This window comes from Strix aluco, chromosome 2 (genome assembly GCF_031877795.1).
Source record: "Strix aluco isolate bStrAlu1 chromosome 2, bStrAlu1.hap1, whole genome shotgun sequence".
NCBI lineage: Eukaryota > Metazoa > Chordata > Aves > Strigiformes > Strigidae > Strix > Strix aluco.
This window is the reverse complement of record NC_133932.1, coordinates 109,747,077-109,768,509: the sequence shown is the minus strand read 5'-3', so window position 1 is coordinate 109,768,509 and position 21,433 is coordinate 109,747,077. Positions and strand designations below refer to the sequence as shown.

The 21,433-nt window shown below is 39.1% G+C and overlaps 1 protein-coding gene across 3 annotated transcripts; it reads right to left on the bottom strand.

The window, feature by feature from the left end:
• Positions 1-498: 498 nt before the first annotated feature.
• On the bottom strand, positions 499-21,335 carry PROSER1 (proline and serine rich 1). Of its 3 annotated transcripts, XR_012622083.1 has the most exons (14): positions 20,495-21,334; positions 17,296-17,361; positions 16,510-16,578; positions 15,955-16,049; positions 14,050-14,143; positions 13,434-13,544; positions 12,648-12,731; positions 11,699-11,777; positions 9,323-9,418; positions 9,157-9,201; positions 5,118-6,879; positions 4,308-4,455; positions 2,773-3,018; positions 514-631 (listed from the first exon to the last, which is right to left on the bottom strand). XR_012622083.1 is itself a non-coding variant. In XM_074815798.1 (13 exons), the coding sequence occupies exons 1-13, from the start codon at positions 20,537-20,539 to the stop codon at positions 626-628; spliced, it is 2,700 nt and encodes an 899-aa protein (XP_074671899.1). In that variant the 5' UTR covers positions 20,540-21,335; the 3' UTR covers positions 499-625. The 3 variants fall into 3 exon arrangements, 2 of the variants coding, with proteins under 2 accessions (XP_074671899.1, XP_074671898.1); XM_074815798.1 differs by lacking the exon at positions 2,773-3,018 and having other exon boundaries at positions 499-631; positions 20,495-21,335; XM_074815797.1 differs by lacking the exon at positions 514-631 and having other exon boundaries at positions 1,258-3,018.
• Positions 21,336-21,433: the final 98 nt, after the last annotated feature.

The window sequence follows — 21,433 nt, the reverse complement described above, 5'->3', positions numbered from 1 at the left end:
GAGGCATCCCTTTGGCTACACTTTGCTAGAGCATGAGTAAATATGACAGACGGTCAATCAAAGGGATTGCTCCCATCTCAATCCAGAAAGGAAGGCAATATGCAAGAAAGTAAGAACATTCACACCATGGCAAGTTTCCTTCCAGGCTCAGCCAAACTCAAAATATTCACTCGCAAATGAGAGGAAGAGTAGGACAGAAAATTGCTCTGTTTCTCTCATTTTAATTACAGCTGCAATTAAAGCACTTGAAAGAAATATTGAAACTTGTATTTGCAAACACAATCCCAATACATTCTTCGTTGTTCCAAATAAAGATTTTATTTCAAAGAACATTTCACCACACCTTATCTTCGCAGTCTGTCAGCGCAGTTGAAGTATAGCAGTAACAGGCAATTTGAACAATAAAAAAAGTCATAGTTAGTCCAGAATTAAAGTCATACAGCAACAGCCTTTTCCCAGCCCAGGCTCAGTGTAAGATCCAGCATGGTTTATCTCAGGAGCAGACTTTTCTTTGGCTTTTCAAAAGTGGTGCTCAAGTAAGCATGAAAGAGCTCAGGACAAATCAGCCCCCTCAGAAATTCCAAGGCTGGGTCATAGGAGTTTGCTGCAATGCAGAACACAGACTTTATTCCTGAAGAGAAAAAAATTAATAAAAAACAATTTTACATCAGGAGAAATATTTAAGAAATTGAAACTTACCTTAATCCTAGCCACTGGAAAGTTCAATTTACAAAATCCTGCTCAATATGATTCAGTAAAAACCAGAAAGCCCATTCTAGACAAAAAACTTGACAGTTTAATGCTTCTTAGCCTACTTGTTCACTTGTCTAACATTGATGACAAGCTTCTGTGTAACACTACACCAGCTGTGTGTGAAATACTCTTCTGCATAAAGGTAAAGTGGCTAGACACCACTTAGCAAGTACACTGTTTCTCCTTCAACTGATCTACAAATCTACAAAGAACAAGTCATAAAAAGAATGAGAACTATAATGGAAGATGGTAGAGTTTTCTTCCACAGATTTCTTGAGTCAAGGCACTGATTTTAAAAGCAGTTCAGAGCAGACAATCATTGGAATTCAACACATTTCACAAAATAAAAAAATGTGAAAGTGCAATATGTTTTTATCTTTAGATTTAAAGTAGTATGTAAATTTGATTATTAAAATGCAAGACGACCCAATTGCTGACAAAGTATCGAGGACACTATTTAAATTTTTTATCTAAACACTTCATAGAATATTTCTATTGCAAGTCTTTAGGAAACCAATTTTATAATTCAGTATATGATTCTGCATCATAAAGAAACAGCATAAGCAAGATCAAACATTAAGAAAGTGTCTTAGTAAAATCAAGTTTATTCATCTGTATTTTAGGCAAATATGTAAGTAGTCAGCAAAGACTTTCTGCTATGACTGTAAACTTTTTATTTAAAAAAATTGTGTTAAAAACCAATACAGGAATTTCCATTAATGTTCTAAAAAAGTTTGTTCACATCTTGAAAGAAAATACATTAGCAACATCTCCCAGCAGAATTAATCTTTAAAAAAGTAAAACTCTAGCTGCAGAGCTTTTCTACAGTATAGTATCCTCTACGTTTTAATTTAATCACAGGATTGAATATCATTTATCTCTATTGTCTCTAGAACATGATCAAGAGTTTATCTTAAATAGATGATATTCAATGATGTGTTACACATTGCCACAGGTACTAACATTATTAGAAGAGTGCACAACTGAATTTCACTAACAAAGCAAGACCTTTTTATATGCTGCGTCATAACCCTTCCTAACCAATACAGTTAATTTAGCTATATGCCTTTAAAATCATGTACGTTTTCCAAGGAAAAATACTAAAAAATCCATGGTCCAAATTCTGCTCCCACTTATATTCACAGGATAACATAAGCACCATCAAGTTGTGGTTTATAGCTGAAAAGCATATAGAGACCCAGTGAGTTTATGAGTATAAGGGAGAGAAGAACTTGACCCATGTCTGTAAACATTCACAAAAGTCTGCAGTCGAAAGTGCCGGATAGGCAGCCTATCCGCAGTACAATTATTTCATTCACAGAGAGGTGTGGGGGCAGGGAGAATGTTATAGAACATTATTTTAGAGGCAAATTAAAATGCTTTTAGGTACTTTGGAAAGACATATCCTCAGCTAGCTAAACCATACTCCAATAAAACATAATCCACTTCTACCCAAATACAGTACAGCATCATTTCCTAGCTCTCCTGTTCAGATTCAAAGGAGTACTCAATTGGGCAGCAAGCCCATGACAATATTTCAAAACATAAGAAACCCCCCACACCCCTCTGATCTAGCCTCCCCTTAACATACTGCTGATGCTAACAGGAGATCCTCACACATACGAAGAAAAGATCCAAAGAACCATAAACTGACCTTTATCCATGCACACACAAGAAGCGTGCATCTAGACAAAAGATCGTCTACAGCTTTAAGTATCATTTCAGTCTAGATCTCATTCTATATTAACCACATATACCATACAAAACATAACAGAAGGATAGGTGCTTATACACACTATTAAGTATACTTGTTCTCCCCATTCAGTTTGACAGCCAATTGCTCTATTTACATAAACGTCTGTTTGAATGTTCCTGATCCTGTAAGACACCAAACATTCAACTCATAAGCTAAAAGCAGAGTCAAGGATGCTCAGCAATTCACAGGATCAGACCCTGAATCAATTGAATGCAATCACAGACTAGGTTTGACATCTGACACAGCCTCCTGAAATCATTTACCCTCATGTTTTCCCCCTCCTTCCCCAATTCAGACCATGCTCCCACTAACGCAGGGACAGCCTTCAAAGCAAATAGGATCAGGCTCTGTCAAGCAACCACTGCAGTCTTTAAAATGTCTGGTATTTATTGCCATCCACTCTGGGGCAGACTTGTCTGCAATGAAAATGGTGTTCCTGGTGTTGACGGATAGTTAGCAAAACCTTCAGGCTGAGCTGTATAGTTCTCCAGAGCAGAAGCAGAATGTGCCTTCAAGGAAGAGAAGAAGTTAGGAAACAGCACTGATAAAAACCAAGAAACAAACAAAAATCTAAATCAAGCAAAATTTCAGGCACAATACCAGTCCTACTCAAGCCAAACCAAACAAAGTATAATGTAAAGTACACACAGAGATGAGCAATACCAGAGAACGAGCAATACCAGAGAACGAGGAAAGCAGTTGGATTAAGAGGAAAAATGAAGTGTTAACGGCATCTACTTTCCAGTAGAGTAAGCACCATCTGATTTGGAAGGCACAGCTTAATCATGAGCTGTAGTATTTCACTGACTTTCAACTTTATCTTCATTGCTTGAGTAGCTAAGTGTTAATTTTAGTGATTGGAACTTGTAAACACTAAAACTGTTGTTTCCCCAATGCAGTCTGTGTACATAGATTTTGACAGAATAAATTCCTGAGCTGTAAAAGCAGCATGGCCTAGATTAAATAATTTGCTCCTGATCTACTTCCCCTCATATTCAAAAGATATCTGACAATATTCTGCATATTGACCAGTACTGAGACACATGCTCCATTTCAAAAACTGATGTGTCACAGAAGAGAGAAAACATTAATTCAAGACACTCAACTGCCTCTCCTTTTTTGTAGAGAAGGACAAATTTCCTAGCAGAATCCTTAATCTGTACAGAGGCTGATTTTAATAAAAGGCAAACTAAACATCTAAAACAAACTCTGACAATAGTTTCTCTTATGTAGGTTGATGACTGAAACAAGTTGTTTCATGGACAAAAGATGATGAAACTACACTTTACCTAAAGCCACCTCAAGCTTATATTACAACAATTGCATTTGTGGGAACCATCAAGAGAAAGGTACAACCACAGCAGACACAAATTCAAAATAATCTGACTGCATGTGTAGAGAGGCACATAATTCACAACAAAGTGGTTTTCCATAGAAAAGTTTAAGTATTAAAATGTCAGACTGGAACTGAGCACAAATTTTGCAACTACACGGTCAGCTCATTAGATTTAACACAAACCGAGCAAAAATTTCACTTGCAGGTCTTTTTTCTTTCACACCTCCCCATTTTACAAAGTGTTTTCACAAAGGGTTTGATCACATTCATAATGTCCAGAAGCACTGTACATTGGCCTTGAGTAAGAAGTTAATATGAGTTTTCTTTACCATCATCCTTGTAATCAGTTCTCAAACAGGTTAGGGGTTTTAATCATTTACTGACTTAAACTAATCCCAAGAAGTTAACACGCAAGCACATGCTCAAACAATTACTGGAAGTATTAACAAATAGCCATGTTACCTGTAGTAGTGCTGACTGTGCAGCCGCACTATGCTGCAATTCCTGTAAGGAAGATTGTGCGGCACCTTGAGGAAAGCCAGGGATACCAGGGAGAGATAAAAGACCAGGAAAAACTGCATTTCCCGGTGTCTGTAGTCCAGAAGTCAAGCTGAAAGAATGTCAAGATGTGGCTATTATTAGGGAACATCTGCATCATGATTTATCCTATGTTTTTCTCTCTATAAGCTCATGTCTATATAAATTATAAAATCTCTCTTCTTCTAAATCTCATAAAGGACAGTTTCCAAACAGAAGCCCAGTCTCTGCCCACCTATAAATTATTCATGTACAGACAAACCAACACCGTCCGGAGAACACTTAAGAAGGGAACTCAGAAATTTTTGGACCTTGGCTGTGCGTACAATTTGCACACAAAAAAGCTTTACAGACAAAAGTTAATGCCGAGTACTTCCTTAAAACATAGGAACATCTAAGATATTGTCTGCTATTACCTGGATGTGTCAATGGATGCCCACGTGGAATCCATTCTTGTAAAAGCCTAGAATAGGAGGTGCCAAGTATCCTCATCTGGGAAATAAGATCACTCAGCACCTCACTGGATTAGACTGTCATAACAGGGACTACTGAGGACAACCTATTTAGTAACTACTCTATCAGTTTCTAACGACAGGTGGAAATTTACTGGTGAGCTAACTTTAAAAATTAACTGTAATTACTATGCATGAAAATAATGTCTGCCTAAAGTAAAATCAGTGTTTTGCTCAAGATAAAAAGAAATGGTTCTGACCTCCTTCAGAAACAGAAACATACCCAGCCTGTGCAACAAGTGCAGAGTTGAAGTTTGAGCTAAAGGCCGAGGCAAACCCTGGCAGGACCGGAGCCGGAGATGGGGCTGTGGCAGCTGCCGGCAACGGTGCAACTGCTGCTACTGCAGAAGATGCCTGGAGGCCAGGGAAAGAAGGGAGAGCAGGAGTGACAGAGGGTGTGTTAGAGACAGGAAAACCAGGGAAGGATGGGTTTGATGATCCCAGAGGTCCCTGGGCAACAGAAAAAAGGGAGGGGACGGCACTGGACAAGTTAAGCGAGAAGGGTGGAGCAGAGACTGTTGCTGAGGCGGCGAGTCCTGAGAGTACGGCGGCGGTGGAACTCACATGAGGGGCAGACACGGCTGAAGCGGTTGTAGACGGAGTAGCTAACAAAGACCCTGGGAGAGTGACGGGTGGTGTAAGTGCTGGATTACCAGTAAAAGCAAAGTTACTGGTTAGAGACGTAAAAGGAGGAAGTCCATTGAACACAGGGGCAATGGGAGCAGAGGAGCCATGTGGGGCAAGGGAAATGGAAGCCAGAGAACTGGAATTGTTTAGAGGAGCACTCAAAGAGGAGAGACCGGATAGCGCTGGATTCAGGGAACTGGGTAAACTGACTGGCATTGAAGCTGCTGAGGTGTATGCACGCCCAAGCGCTGACAGTCCTATAGTGCCATGAGAAGGGCCGGCCGAATGAGAAGGACCTTTGAAGGCTGAAAGGGTAGGACTCATGGGTTCTGTTTTGACCAGAACTGGGATACTTGTGGCAGCTGGGGCTGATGAGAGCTGCTGATCAGGATTAGTAGGGCTTGTGCCATGCAAGAGGGAGGCTGATGAGCCACAGTTGATGGGCACAATTGATGGCGAAGTGGTTAATGGTGACTGTGCAGGCAATGTTGGAGGGGTGGAACTAGAATTGGCTACGGATGGGGATGGAAGACCTGGAAAAATGGCCAGCCCAGGTGTGGAGGAACGCTGTGGGGTGGGGGTGGCTGATGGAGTGTAACATTTGTTGACAGAGGAAGTTGGAGGGTCAGAGCTTTGATTAGCAAGAGCAGATAAAGAAGCAAGCTCACTTGTCATAGCAGAAGGTAAAGCAGATGAATTGATTAATGAAGTGTCATTTGATGTCAGAAATCCCTTTAAGACAGACAAAATTGGGTTAGGCAAGCTAAGTGAACCAGGAATGGTAGTGGCAGGAGAATTAGCAATTGTAGATGGAACAGGACTAGAAATCCCTTGGGCGTTGGGTGGCAAGGACAAAGGGAGGCCAGCAAAAACTGATGACAATGGAGTGGGATTATTAGCGGAAGCAATTGAAGAGGTTGCAGAAAACGGGAGGCCAGCAAATGGTGCAGTAGCAGATGCAAAAGCTTCACTAGGCACAGGGGTGGCACACGGTGTGGAAGAACCTTGTGGAGCTGGCGCAGCAGTGGGTATAGAAGCCAGTCCAGAAAAAACTGCAGGGACAGGGGTAGAGGTTGCACTGTGAACAGATGTGACAGGAACACCAGGCAATGAAAGGGATTTGATGACAGTAGGGGTTGGGGTGGATGGCTGAGATGTATGGATGGAAGAGGAGACCTGTCCTGGGAAAACAGGAAGGACAGGGGTAGACATGTTCATCCCAGAGATGAGTGGAGTTGCAGGTGCTAATGGATGGCTTATTGCCTTGACAGGTGATGGGGTAGGGACTGGAGTAGCAGCAGGTGTTGAAGGATTAGAACCATGAGGAGTAAAGAGCTGATTCGCTTGTGCAGAAAAAGCTGCAAAGAAACAAAACTGGTAAGAATACTTGAAACTGTCAGAAATGTTTGAAATCAACACACATTTTATACAGCATTTCAAAATATGATACACAGGCAACAGCTAACATACAATGTCTGTATATAAACAACGAACACTGGAGCCTACAAAAACAAAATGGAAAGGTACGTACAAACACATCACACAAGTTGTACATCATGTAGGTTACCATTCCTCTTTAAAACACTTTGTGGTATCTGCTACCTCTTCATGATCTCATGCAAGACAGTTAGATACTCAAATATATGCCGTAAGAATGTCTAAGTGATACAGGTAAACACCCTCCCTCTGGTCCCTAACATCTGACAGTACCCAAATCAGCATCAGATCACCTGGGCTCCTCTGCATCCACTCTCACTGAAGGTCAGAATTTCCTTCAGAACCAGTTAATTCAATGTATCATGATTTCAGAGAAGTTTAGTCAACAACTGAAGAAAGCTGATTTCAGGTGCTGGTATTTTTCTTTCCTTCAAAATCAGGTCATTTTCTTCACTGTGTTTCCTTCAGATTTTGATTCTAAGAAGGTACACTTTTAAATTCATGTATCATACTACAGTATTAAACTAACATTGGCACTTGACTTTATCAACAAATATTTCTGTAAGTCTTTAGTCAGGTGTCTATAATTGAGGCAAGCACCTGGCACTAGGAATATCAGCTTATATCAACCCTACAAAGTCAAAGAGACATCAGTCAAGCTGGAGGAAAACAAGCAGGCAAACTGCAAATGGGGATGTGGAGGTTAATGGAAAGAAGCTGCGTTTATGAACACTGGCATATCAAGAGCTTCAATATGCCTCTATATAGTTTCCTGCGGAATATGAATGTGTTAATCATTCCTCTCAAACAACCCTCATGCTTTATTTTACTTTTAAAATAATCTCTTCAACTGTAAGCAAATCACTGATCCAACCAGTCTAACTCATATCCCATAACTCTGTAACAGCTCAGATTTCTCTCTTGCCCAAATTCTACATATACACACACAAACCCAGAAATGGAATCTTTAAAATCTTGGACCTAAATTGATATGGAAAACTCCTGTTTTATGCATCTTGAAACTCTAAAACTAGCAAGTTTGCACACAAACTATTTCTTTTTACATATTCTTTTCCAAAAACCTAGACCCAGATTGCTCGGCTCTGGATTGTGCTCTTTCCTCATCCCATTTCCAAGCTGAAGACTGTCCTAAGGATCACAGTTGTTAATCCTGACAGCCAAGACAGTCACCAGAGAACTACCGCTGCAATAGAACCCAGAGCTGTTACTGAATTTCTCCTCCTAAGAGAAGATTTTATCCTTACACTGTATTCATTTAGCTGTATAAACTACCTTGTAAATGCATACACACTTAAAGGGGTATATATGCATAAAATGATTCTCTGAAACAGCAACATTTCTGTAGAACCATCCCTGGGCATAGAGGAGAAAAGACAATGCATAACTTTTTTTTTTTTTTTCCCCAAGAAGCATTTACAGAAGCTAAACTTATGGTCCTTTTATCTGTTTTGGGTAGTTGTTAATATGCCTGACTCAATCGTCACTAGATTCTCCGTTTCTATTTGTCAAACCTAACAAAGTATTATCAAAGGCTTTGTGTAAGTAGTTCATAATAGGATTTATTATGATGATTTTTCTAAGTCTACAAAGCGTATGAAGTACCACACAAATCGAGACAAAAAAAATATGCACAACTCTCTCTTCTGCAAAAAGAATTGGATTTTAAAGGGTAAGACAAAAGTGCAGGTAGACATAGTTGGATGTAACAGTCTGGGATAAGACATTCTACATATGGATTTCAATGAACCATAAATAAAGAATCTGCCTCTCTTGTATCCCTAGCTTCCCACTGCAACTAATGTATGAAATTAAAATGTGAATGAGTTTTCAAATAGATGTCCAGAGTTTTAGCAACAGCAAAGATATCACTGAAGTGTTTCAGTGCACTACATTGCAAAGCATATTTTGATTTAGTAAAAAACATGATTTCTCACATATGGAGAACAATATAAAAATTTAATGAATTAACATAAAAGGCCGAATTGTAATGTTTCAATGCTTCTAAGTGCCAAATGCCTATTATTTTTTTCTCAACTCTCAAGGGATCCCATTCCAACAGTAGTTAAATACTTAGAGGCTTATGCAAACCCCACTAAACAAATATGCTGTTTACATTTTCTGAACAAATAACAAAGATACAAGCAACACAAAAATCCCCCTGGGAATTTGCAATTTACCTTGATTTTGGGAAGGTTTTGCCTGGCTGGAAAGGTCCTCATTTTCTAAACGGAGAATAACAGCTTGTTACTTAAAAGCAGATGAAACTCCAGCAGTGAATGATCCATTCACAACAATGAATTAGAAAAAATACCATCAACGCTTTTAAAGGTATGCAAGCTTTACCTGATACCACTTGATTAGCAGTGTATGTCGGAGGAGCTGGTAAGCCTGGAGCTATGACATTAGCCATTGGAACTAAGCCAGCATTGTTGTAAGCACCTAAAACAACAAATGCAATACACATCTCAGTTGTCAGAAGAACCCACATCTAAATGAATCCGTGCGTTTTCCTTTAAAAGCACCTTTTTGAAGACTGTAAGACATTCCTTCACCAAAAAGCCAGACCAGTTAATCATCCAGGCTGGATGCTGACTTTTGCCAATGTCTGCCTGAATGACATGCATTGTGATCCAAATTTTAGTAAGGGCCGTTCTCTTGAAAGAGTCTGAAAAAGTCAGGTTTCAATTGCTTTCATTTCCATTTTGCCTGAAAAACTCAAAGGGGAGGAGTGATTCAGAGTGTCTGCATCAGCATTTGTTCTTTTTCTATTCCTAACTTAAAGGCTGTTACAAGTCTTCCTTTAACACTAAAGCCTTGACAGATGGAAGAGCCAAGCATACATCAGCAACCATGATCAGCCCTCTAACTAGTCAGAAAATTCAGAGAAAAATGTCCCATCTCAAAGACTTAGTCTATCATTTGACAATATTTCTTTAAATGTTAAGAAAGTCAAGTGGGTTAGCAAATTATTTTAATGTAAACACTTATTGCACTTGACATATTAAAAATATCTTTTTTCCTTCCTTATTCTTTGGAGCAACTCAAACTGTTGTATTGCTGTGGTATATAGCTCTGACAAAGAACATCCGAATTTAAATCACAGGAACATAAATACACTTCACAGTGGTCCTGAATAAATATTTTAAGAGCATAAGAACGTACTCTTCATGGGAAAAGGTAGCACTTGAACAATACTCAAAGTACAGTAATTTGTCATACACAAATTCTGATTTCACACTTTCATAACAGTTCTATCTAATGTTAAGATTTCTTGCATGCCAACTATTGGCTAAAAATCAGAAAAGTAACTAACAATCATTGGGTCACCCAGGAAGGAAATGTTAAACCAATACATGTAAGAGGCAGAAAACAAAATATCATTCTGACCATTGCTTGCAAACAATCAAATTCAATAGTTTCATGTTAGCATCTGGAATCTCATTAAAAACATTTTTTATATATATAAATTTACCATCAGCTATGAGTTCTGTTGTCACAAGTGTTTTTTTAAAACCCATGTTGTGGCCTAATAAGGCCCTGGAAACCTCAAAAGCTGTTCCATATCCTAGAATGCACTAATACTTACATTAAGCCACAGGTCAAATTTTATGCCCTAACTTACTTTGGATAGGATTTATTTAATATAAATTTAAGCTAGTCTGCAAGTTTCCTATATACTTTCTGGGGAGCAAGTAATTTCTAGGGCACAAATCATCAGACTTACTTTAGCCACTAGTAGTGTATATTTTTCTGAACTGACTATAGAGAGACTTGCAGACATCAAGTCAGTTAGATGACCTACCCTTCAACATGTATGCTAAGAGCTCTACCACACTTTCTCATCAAGTACCTTCAAAACTCCCCAAAATCCCTAACATCAGTGAAAAACAAGCTTCCTAACCAGAACACTCCCTGTTTGCAGTACAGAATTGCAAGATGAGAAAAAATGTTTAACTGCTGCTCAAAAAGACCAGTCTGACTACATAGGTACTCCAACCTCTTCTTCCAAAGAAACACCAGTTGCCATGCTCCCTTACAAAAATGTCTGGAATCAAACAATTGATGCAGTGGAGCAAAGAAAGAGGAGTTTATGAAGGAAGGCTCAATCTTACCTAAGGCACAAGGTTAGGAATAGTCAGACCAAACAGAGGAAAAAGCAATCACTATGTCCCTTCTGAGACTGAAATCTACATGCCTAAACTTTTCTTTTAGGAAACTGTGTTCTCTCCACTGTGATGGAGAGAAAGTAAAGCTGAAGGCAACTAAGAAACAGATTACCATCCTTCAGCAAGTTCCCACATATTTCTACCCAGTTCAGGGCTGTGCCTGACCATATCGTAAGTTTGGTACAACAGCAACAAGTCAACAGACTTGTCAAGCCAAAGCCCAAGTCTTGTTCAAATATTACAACAATTACACAGCCCTAGTCTTGTTTAAAATGCACAATACCTCCCATAAATGAAATATTTTGTCATCACAACAGGCTTGTGAATTTTTCTTATGATATGGATGTTGGAAACAGAAGGCAATATACTCCTCTTTTCATCAACTCTGCAGTCATGACAGGAAGAGGTAGAAACCAGTACCCAGAGCATGTTTAGGAAGCACAAACCAATTTCAGATATGATCATGGTCAGAGAAACTGACACTTGACACTTATTACTTAAAAGGCAAATGGATGAAACAATAGCATCAAGCTAAAACACATAGAAGCCTTACTTGGTGCAATAGTTGCATGTGGCCGACATGGTGGGATGGGGTATGGAACTGGTTTGTGTGGATTGTAGGTTGATGGAGCCTACATAAACAAAAAACAAACGGAAGAAGCAATAGTGAAAGCATTACCTAATGTTTCTCAGACAAAAAGCTAACATTCAGATACTACTACAGACAGCTGTTCTTCACTGGAAAAATATTTGATATTAGATTTCTTCATAATATCCATAGTGACTGCAAATATTTCACTCTTTCTGAAAAGAATGAAACAAAAATCACTAGTATACCTTTAGATTTTAATATAGTACTGAGCACAGGTGGGAAAGAGAACTCCTTCCTGCCTTGTAGTCTCCACAATCTGCAGTCTTGGACTGACTTCTCATTTTAAAGATTTAGCACATTTAAAACTAACAAATACTTACGAAGGTATCTGTCCCTTTCAAATAGTATTTAGTGGGAAAAATCTCATAATAAAAGTGAAAATAAAACATTTGGACAATACTTTAGTATCAGGTTCATTGAAAGTTTGTCCCACATGCTTAAAAATTTTGAAACACAGAATCAGCTATGTTGTTAAGAAACAAGAACCTCCTTCTAAGGCACTGCTGTAATTCAATTTTCCAAGATGCAGGCATTTTTTATGTTCATGTGGGAAACCCTCAGAGACTGTAATAAAAAATTCCATATACTTCTATCTAAAACTTCCACTAGCTCATAATGGACTACTAAAAATGCTTTGTTTTCTCTTCTGCTACTGTAATTTAAATTCTGCCTTTAAATGCACACACATTGTATGCACTAGAGAATCCTATCCCCCACAGATATAAACTAGAGCTTCTTTTCAAGTTAAATGCAACATAACAGCATTTTATATCAAAGCCTCACTGGATTGGCTGGTGGTTGGATTTTTTTTCTTTAAAGTTTCACTTAGTTATTCATTTATTAGACATACTGGTTTGGATGGTCCAAGTATACGGGCTGCTATTCCCTTTCCTTCGTTAGTACATTCTTCTGTGTCCTTTTTGATAGGGGTTCCCTGAAACAAAAGAAAATTGAACTGTTAAGTATTAATTTAGAAGTAAATTTTGCTAGAGAATTTCTGCCATTTTTTTTTTTTTCTAAACTACATTCAAGTTTTTGAATATTCTGAAAGTGATACTTAACTATGTTAGGAAAAATAAACTGTGTTCTAGGTTTGCAAAATGGTAAGAACCTTCCAATAGCTTGGTTCATAACACTTTTGTAAAAAGATGCATATTAAACACACCGTGTTTCTGACACAATTAGAATTCTGCATTTTGACTTGTGGACATGGTAACTTACATTTTGATGTCCCTTAAGAGTTCACAGGAAATACTTAACATGGTTGTTCTCGAACTACACTAAGATTAGCAGTAGTACTGTACTAACCATATCAGGTCATCTTCTCAAACTACCAATAAGGCTCTTTACACCTCTCCTGATTCTGCCAAATATTGCTAGAGATTACAATGTTTTCCTTAGATGAACAACGTCTTATTTATGCAGTAATCTTTACTTGAAGCAGCATAGAAAGGATGGGCAAATAAAAATAATGCAAGTTCCCTATAAATGTGGAATGGGGTAATAAAAAAAAACCCAAACCATTGCTTTTGATTCCACTCCTCCTTGCACATATATGAATCCTGGTTTTGGTTATACTACAATGAATCCTAAATCAAGGATGCTGTGAAAAGCAAAAGCATAGGATCATGCTTACGGGGAAAATTCCATTTATGCGGCTTGGTTTGCCCTTGGGATAAGGGTTGCCAGGAATCATGCCACAGGATGATATCATAGCATGAGGAGCCTTACAACCCGTTTTTGAAGCCTGCAAAATAATCAAGAAAGGACATTATTTGCGATCAAATTCAATGCTTTAAAGAAATTAATTACTATTTCATGACATTTAGACTGCATGATTCAATTTCCATGGAATAACTCAAAGCTTTGTCTCAAATCTTCTTCCCAAATAGTCCAAATAGTGTGAGCTTCTGCCAAAGTCCCCCTTGTTTTGAGTAACTCCACTTGGACCACCTGTACTTCTGCTGAACTTGGGGTTAAGCACTTGGTATCCTCTAAAACAAATGCAGACTGTTTCCTTCAGCATTACTTGCAATTCTGTGCCTCTTTTTCCATATGATCCTAATGCCTGAGAGAAACTTCCCCTTTTTTTTTTGCACAAGTATTACATAGCTCTTATCTTTTTGTAGCTGCTTCTTTCAGCTTGTCTTTCACCAGTAGTTCCCAGAAGTCCTCACAGGAAGTCCTGACCCCACAATGACCATAAGGATGGAAACAATACAGAATCAAAGATACTAGAGTATCTTGACTACCTGTTCAAGAATTCTTCTGCATCTTTTCTTCTCTGACATATTAATTCTGAACAGATCTTCAATAAGACGATAATTCTGAGCATCAACAATGTTGCTATAAATAAAGACATTGACAGATGATTACTGTCACTCCATATGCTGATCAGAAATGATGCATTACTGAAAAGTGATCAACACTTATTCAGCCAGTACCCAACAATACATTAAAAAACCATAATTATCTCCAATCATTTTACTGTTATTATTAAAGTAAAAACTCCAGGCTTAAATATGGACTTCATACCTCTAAGTAAAACATGGTATTAGAATTAAGTATCAATATGGAACAATGGACAACAATGGCAAAAATAACTAGGCTGACAAAACAAACAGTTCGTTAGAAAGCTTTAATTGCTACTAGCACATAATTCCCAGCACAGCAGAAAACCAGCAGCTCCTTAGTTTACCACTGTTTCTTGCTAGACCGGTAGAGAAACAAATTTTCATCTTATTTACTCTAGAATGAAAAAGATTAAACCCCTAGCAATACTCACATGTTCTGCAGAGCTAGTGAAACCCCTCGCATAGTTCAAAAAAGTAACCTTCCTTTCTCCTTGCTCCTCTCCCAAAAATAATACCAGACGCACCAAAGAGAACAACAAAATGTGCAAGTACAAGGAGAGTAATGCCTGATACTGTCTTTTTCAAAACCCTAATCAAAACACCTTTACTGCTGTCAAACATTACCTGCTCCTTTCAAACTATTGAAAATACAATACAGTCCCAAAAAGGAGGACTTCTCAAAGCAGGATATGAGAAGAAATGGGATAAGCAAATGTTGAACAAAGACATGAAAAACGCCTCAAAGAATGGTATTAAAATGTGAATGACCTTTCAGCTTTCTTCTCTAGTTCCGATTAGCAAAGTAAGTAGTATTTGGGGTGGGATTTCTACAACATGACTCCCTTATGATCTTGCACTGTAGAAATTCAACAGCTAAAGAAGCTACCATGCCTTCCTCCCACACCAGATGAAGTGTAGCAACTAAAGAGTCTGTGAGTTCCAATCTCATTTCAAGAAGCCAAACAGGTTAGTTTAATGCGCCACTGAACTTCCTTCAGGCTATCCTGAAAAGACACTAGGAGCATTCATACAGCTTAAAGCTCAACTCTGAAAGCAAGATCATGTCTATATCCTCAGTCTTATTTGCTTTATGGATATTTATATAATGAATTTATATACTTCAAAATGTTCAAGCTGGCTGTAATATATAGCATTCATATGCAAGGCAGACATACTTAATGCAAAAACAACCCCAACCTAAAGCAGAACACTTCATGAGATAAATCCCTAAACCAGGCAGAAGAGTTCCAATATACATGTATGGAAAAGGTGGGTCCTTTGAAGCAGCTGTGTTAGTAAAAAACCCCAACTTTCTGTGCAAACATACATCTATCATATCTACACATCTTTTATAGACACTAGATCTGTAAATCAAGTATGTCAATTTAAGAGATGTATCTATTTAACTAATTTTTACGTACGTAACACTTAGAGGGCTTTTCAAATCCAAAACGATCAATTCCCAGAATACCCTGGTCTCAAGCCTTTTACATTTCAGTGAGCAGAAATTAGCTTAAGGTCATCTTCATTCTCTACAACATTTGAAGGCCACTGTAAAAATATTGGCAGTGGCAGTTTTCCAGCAGGCAGAAGCCCACGTAACAGCATGCTCAAGGCTCAGACGAACTACAGAATTTTGCACAATGTCTACTTCTAATTCTTTTTACAGTCCCATCAATAATGGATTCGTGCTTTAACTTAACTGGCCACAGTGTTTCCTTCTAGAAGTATCTTAAGTTTTATATACTGAAACATTAGTAAAAACAATACAACTTAAGGAAATGTAATATGAGAGATACTTACGAAGCTAAGATTTCAAGGGCAATAAGTTTATCTTTACTGAACGTGAAGCAGTTGAGAATATTAACCATTTTTGATGCCGGAACTGCCACTATTTTCTGACAAGTAAGCAAGAAAGAGAAAAGTGTATATAAAATAAGACACTACAATTATTTTAAACCAAGAATGCTACTCAGTAACAGCTTCATATCATGTATTTAATTTAGTATTTTCTCCCTCCCACTGGGAAGAAGACTATGCCCTAAACACTGAACAAGAAATTGCAAAAAGCATGTGCTAAAAGCAGAGAAATTAGGAAAGTTAACAATAGTTTAAAAGGGCTACATCAATTCTTGTGATACACAGGAAAGTAAAAAGTCTTTTCTGACTTTAGTCAGAAAAGATACTATGGTTAAAAGTATGACATTTTATATTTTGATACCACCGAAAGAGATGAAGAGGAAAAGTTTGAAGATTAAAGGATAGACCGACCCAACAGTTGCAAAAGTAGACATCATAAAACTAAAATAAGATTCAGAGGGCAAACTTACTCTAGAAGATTATGCCACAAGAACTTACATGTTGTAAAGCCTTTATTGCCTTGAGCTGTGGTTCAGCCCAGGAAAAGTATCTCAGTAACTCAACAACCTGCAACAGAAAGGCCTTCAATTAATTTTTATATATATTTAAAAACTATGCTAACAGCATCAATATCATCTTTATCATCTGGTATACTGCTAAAAAACATGTGTCTGTGATGTTTGATTACATCAGTGCCTACCAGTATCTAATGTTCTTTTTATTTCTAATTAGGCACCTAAAAATTCCGTTATGAGATGAAGTTCTTCTGTGAAAATATTTAAAATAGATACTTGCTCCTCTCTATATATTTGCATATATGCACAATTGTCACAGCATTAGCATAAAAAAAATAAAGTCTTTCTGAAAAAGCTTATAAACTTACAGTATCTCATATTCACCAAACATACACCAAAAAAAAAAAAAAAAAACACCCAAGGAAAAGAAACAGGAAAAAAACCTACATAGTATCAAAATAAGCTGGGATACTTATTATATGCCAGTTTACAAAATACATGCAAAATAAGTCTAAATTCCATGATGATAAATTTCTCCAATTTTCCCCACACAAGAATAAAAATGTAATGATTTTGATAACAAAAACAACTTTGAAGTATTTTTAAGAGTTTAATGCTGATATAATAACGAGAAATTAAATCTCCTCAGTTAATAAATAAAAAAGCTAATATGATCAGCCTCGGTATGACTGGAGACCCTGTCTTTCTGTATTACTGCATACACAAAACCAATAGGTCCCATTAAACCCATGACAGTGTTGGCTTTTACCTGTTCACTAGAAAAGTATCCATGAACATACTCAATAGCTTTTAATTTGTACTCAGTCAATACAGCCTAGAAGATATAGGAAAAAGACACATAGTTAGTCCCTCAAGAATTATAATTATAGCGCAACCATCTGCTAGACTAATCTATTAATCTAAAGAAATCTGACCTTACAAAGTGACATTTGCATCAATTTCACAGCAATATTTCTAAGTAACAGTATACTCCTTAGATAATTGAGAACAATAAAAAGCGGAGATGTAATTTAACTCTTCTATTTAAAAAATCATTAATTTTTTGATTTAATTTTGCTTTTTTTGTTTAAAACTGTACTGAGAGAACATCATCATCACTCTTCTTTTGTCTCAAAGATTTAGATCAACTTTACATGAAATAACGTAATACAGTTGATAACTCATACAATCTCTTTGTATGTTTCCTGTAAAATAATTAGCAAAGCATCTTATTTCAGTGAATTTATGAAGAGACTGGATAACAAGTCTGTGCAGACAGAATTAAGTATACAATAAAGCTTGCTCCAGAGGCTGATGTTGTCTTATCATTACCTTCCCGTAGTTCAAACTTTAATATGCAGTCATACAAAACAAAGGAAGCAGAGTAGTTTAACACAGTACTGGCCACCACTTTTGACTTAGTGGCAAGACAGTTTTGTTGATAACCACATGGGCTACCTAACAGCCAGGGCTTCCTCCCTCTCCTCATACCCAGCTCACTGATCCAAGATGTAAGGAAGACAGGCAACCACTGAATTCCGGCCCCAAACTGGTGCAAACACCTTCCTTCCCCAGTTTCCAAGGCCTCCCTCTACTGCTAGCTCTCATGCTTATTCACAAATCACCTCCAGGTTCACCCACACGCCCATTTCTATCTTCTTCCCAATAGCCCTAAAACCTACCCCTACTCCTTCTTTTTTTGTCCTTGGTCCTCCACACAGACAGACATGAAATTCTCCATCACTGCAACCTGACTGTGAGGAGCACAGGTGCACAGAAACCCACCCGCATACTGTTGAGGCAACGCCCTTCCTTTCTGTATGTCATTAAGAGACCAACACTACCAGACATGCTGAAGTCACAGGGGAAAAAGAACTTCTCTTTTCAGGCTCATTTTTGCTTCTCTCCCTTCCTTCTCTTCACATATTTTGGAAAAAAAGCCTGGTATGTCATATAGCAACCTCTTTACCAAAACAAACATCACTCTTCCTCCTTAACAACTGAATGATTTTATAGTAAAGAATACAAACAGAAAGCACTGCTATGTTTACTTATGAAAAAATGAAACAAAACAAAAAAAAAAGAACTTTATTTTGTTAATAATCATAAGTATGTATAGGGAAAGATAGAACTAAGCTACACATTAGGACATTTAAATAACTGTTCCTGATAATTGTAGGACTGCAAATGGAACACACCAACACTTGTGAATCATGTAACAAAGAAGGTTCTACCACAGAGCTAGAAATGAAGCTTAAACAAAGACCTAGCAACAAAGACACAAAATAAGCATTTGGAAAATGAACATTACACTGCAACTGCACAGCTATTATTAACACAGCACAGAACTGATCCTTAGATCAACAGTAAGTTACGTTTACAGGAATACAGGCTGATAGCATACAGAAAACATAATTGCCTAAAATGACATGTCAAAATCCTTTTGTTTGAAGTCTTTAGTAATCACAGAGCGTATTCTGAAGGGCTGCACTGCGGTAGTAATATTTGAAACATTACTCCCTCCAACCACTAAATCTCAGAGAAAGAATTCATGTGCATGTTGTTCCTTGATTTCTTCCCCAGATTTTCCGTAAGAATTCTTAGGCTGGGAGGGAAGTCCACACCCTGAAATATCTTAGGCGGTCATGTTTTCAGCTGGTTATGCAGCATGGAACATATCTGTTTTATAAAAAATTTATGACCATGACCTTATGCAAAAACGCTAGTAAGTGCAGTTGCAATAACAAAGACTCATCCCTGGGGCTTTCGTGCACAGTGGTTTTTATCTCAGTATGTTCCATAATAATAATAATATAACTGCAGCCATCGTGCTGAAGAGAAGCTGAACTGAAACTGAACTCTGCGGTGCCCAAGCCCAAATAAAGGAAATGACCTCTTCTAGACAACCCATCATAAGAAAATACATTTATTACAAAAATGCTAAGGATTTCTTTTCTGCCCTAAGGCAAATCTTATCCAAAACACACCCTTCATTTTCACAGTGACAGCTTTACCAGGATACTTACCTGTTCTACTGTGACACTTAAATCACCTCTGCTTAACTACAGCAAAATACATCATCCCAGGTTTGTAATTCCCACACAAGACAGGAACCATTAATCTCAGCGGTTCTGATTTTTTTCTATCCTTTTCCACTTCCGGCACTTGAGAAGCCATCTGAACCACTAAACTCTAGCTTTCCTGTTAAAAGCAGGCCTCTGCAGAAAGAAACGAGACCTGCAAGACACCAGGAAACCTAGATTTGTATCTTTGCTTCCCACAACTAGCAGGTATTTTGCTCCGTGAGTTTTTAACAGGAGATGCACAAGCACAGTTCACAGCACACATCAAAACCCAGGATTTCACAACCTGGAGGAGGGTGTGCACACACTCCTGAGCTGTGGGAGATGTGGCTTTGAACAAGGCATGCAGAGTGCAGCTTTGAAAACAGCCCTCTCATGTCGTATTTGTGTATTGGATCTCCTAAACCATCACATAAAAGGTGGATGCCTCACACTGCAAGTCCCTGTCTCTGGTCAGGCCAAGCAAACGCAGCCTCTACCACCAAGTAAGAGATACTTGGCCATTTCGGATTTTCTTCCTCACCTTCCCTGACAGTGAAAAACCCGTGATAAACTTGTTCAAGTGCTTATTTCAAATGAGCACTCTTCAAGCACATGTTGCTAGCTCACTGGTAGCAGTCTGGACATTCAATCTGACTTTTCTGAGAAAATAAAAATATCTCAAAGAGAGAAAGCATGTCACAGCAACTTTACACTGTTATATCCGACATACAAAAACTAGGACACACCAGTAACACGGGATTACAGTTCTTCACATTGAGGTAAAATTTACTCTTTATTGAACCCTGAAGTGATTATTAAAGACAAACATGTAACCTGGTGTGTTCATCAGGAGGAATATTCTACCATCAAATGGTTAAACTAACATGCAAAACGAGAAGTTACCTTTCTAATTTCATCCAGCACGGTTTCAAATGATTTCTTATCCATCTTTATTAGTTCATTCAATGCAGACACTTAAACATGGAGAGGAAAAAAAAATATCCAGGCCAAAGGCTTAACAGTCTTTAAGCACACGGAAAAAAAATTACTTAAAAAAAAAAAAAAAAAGGAAAGCAAGGCAAGGAAGGCAGGCTAGGATCTTCTCCCCCTGGGAATTTAGCGCTGACGCCTTCGCAATGCTGGACGCAACGCAAGAGACAAAGGCGAACCGCCGGCTGCTGCTCGCTGCCTCGGAGGGGCCCCGCGCCCGCTCCCTGCCGGTTCCGAGGCTGTCCTCGCCGGCGAAGGGAGAAGGAGAGCTCGGGGCTAGAAGGCGGCGGCAGCCGCGGCCCCTCGGAGCGGCGGCGCAGCGACCCCGCAGCGCGGCTCCCCTCAGCACGCGGCACAGAGGCCCGGCCGGCCCGCGCCCGCCTGCGGGGCGCCCCCGCACCCCATCGCTCGCTGCGCCGCCACCCTTTGACCCCGGCGGTCAGAGGCTGAGGCGCTTCGGAGCGGGAGCGCGGGGCCGCGGGCCGAGGCGTCCCAGGAAGCAAGGGCGCGGCGCGCAGCCCCTAGCCACCGACAGAGCACCCCGCTCCGCCGGTCCTGCTGCGCCGCCGCCGCTCTCCTATGACATCACACCGCGCAGGCGAAGGCCCCCTTCCGTGCTGGTCGACAACAACGATGCCTGAGTAGAAGTGGCGGAAACTCGAGCTGGACTCGCCCCTCTTCCAGCTCCCGAGAGCCTCGCCGAAACGTTGAACGCTGCCGCAGGGCGCCGCCACCCTCTCTCTGGCCTACCGCTGCGCTGCCGTCACGCGGTTCAGAGCTGGCACGATGACGGGCAGCCCGGCGCTAGGCGAAGCGGCGAAGGGGACGAGGCCCCCTCCTTTCCTGAGCCAA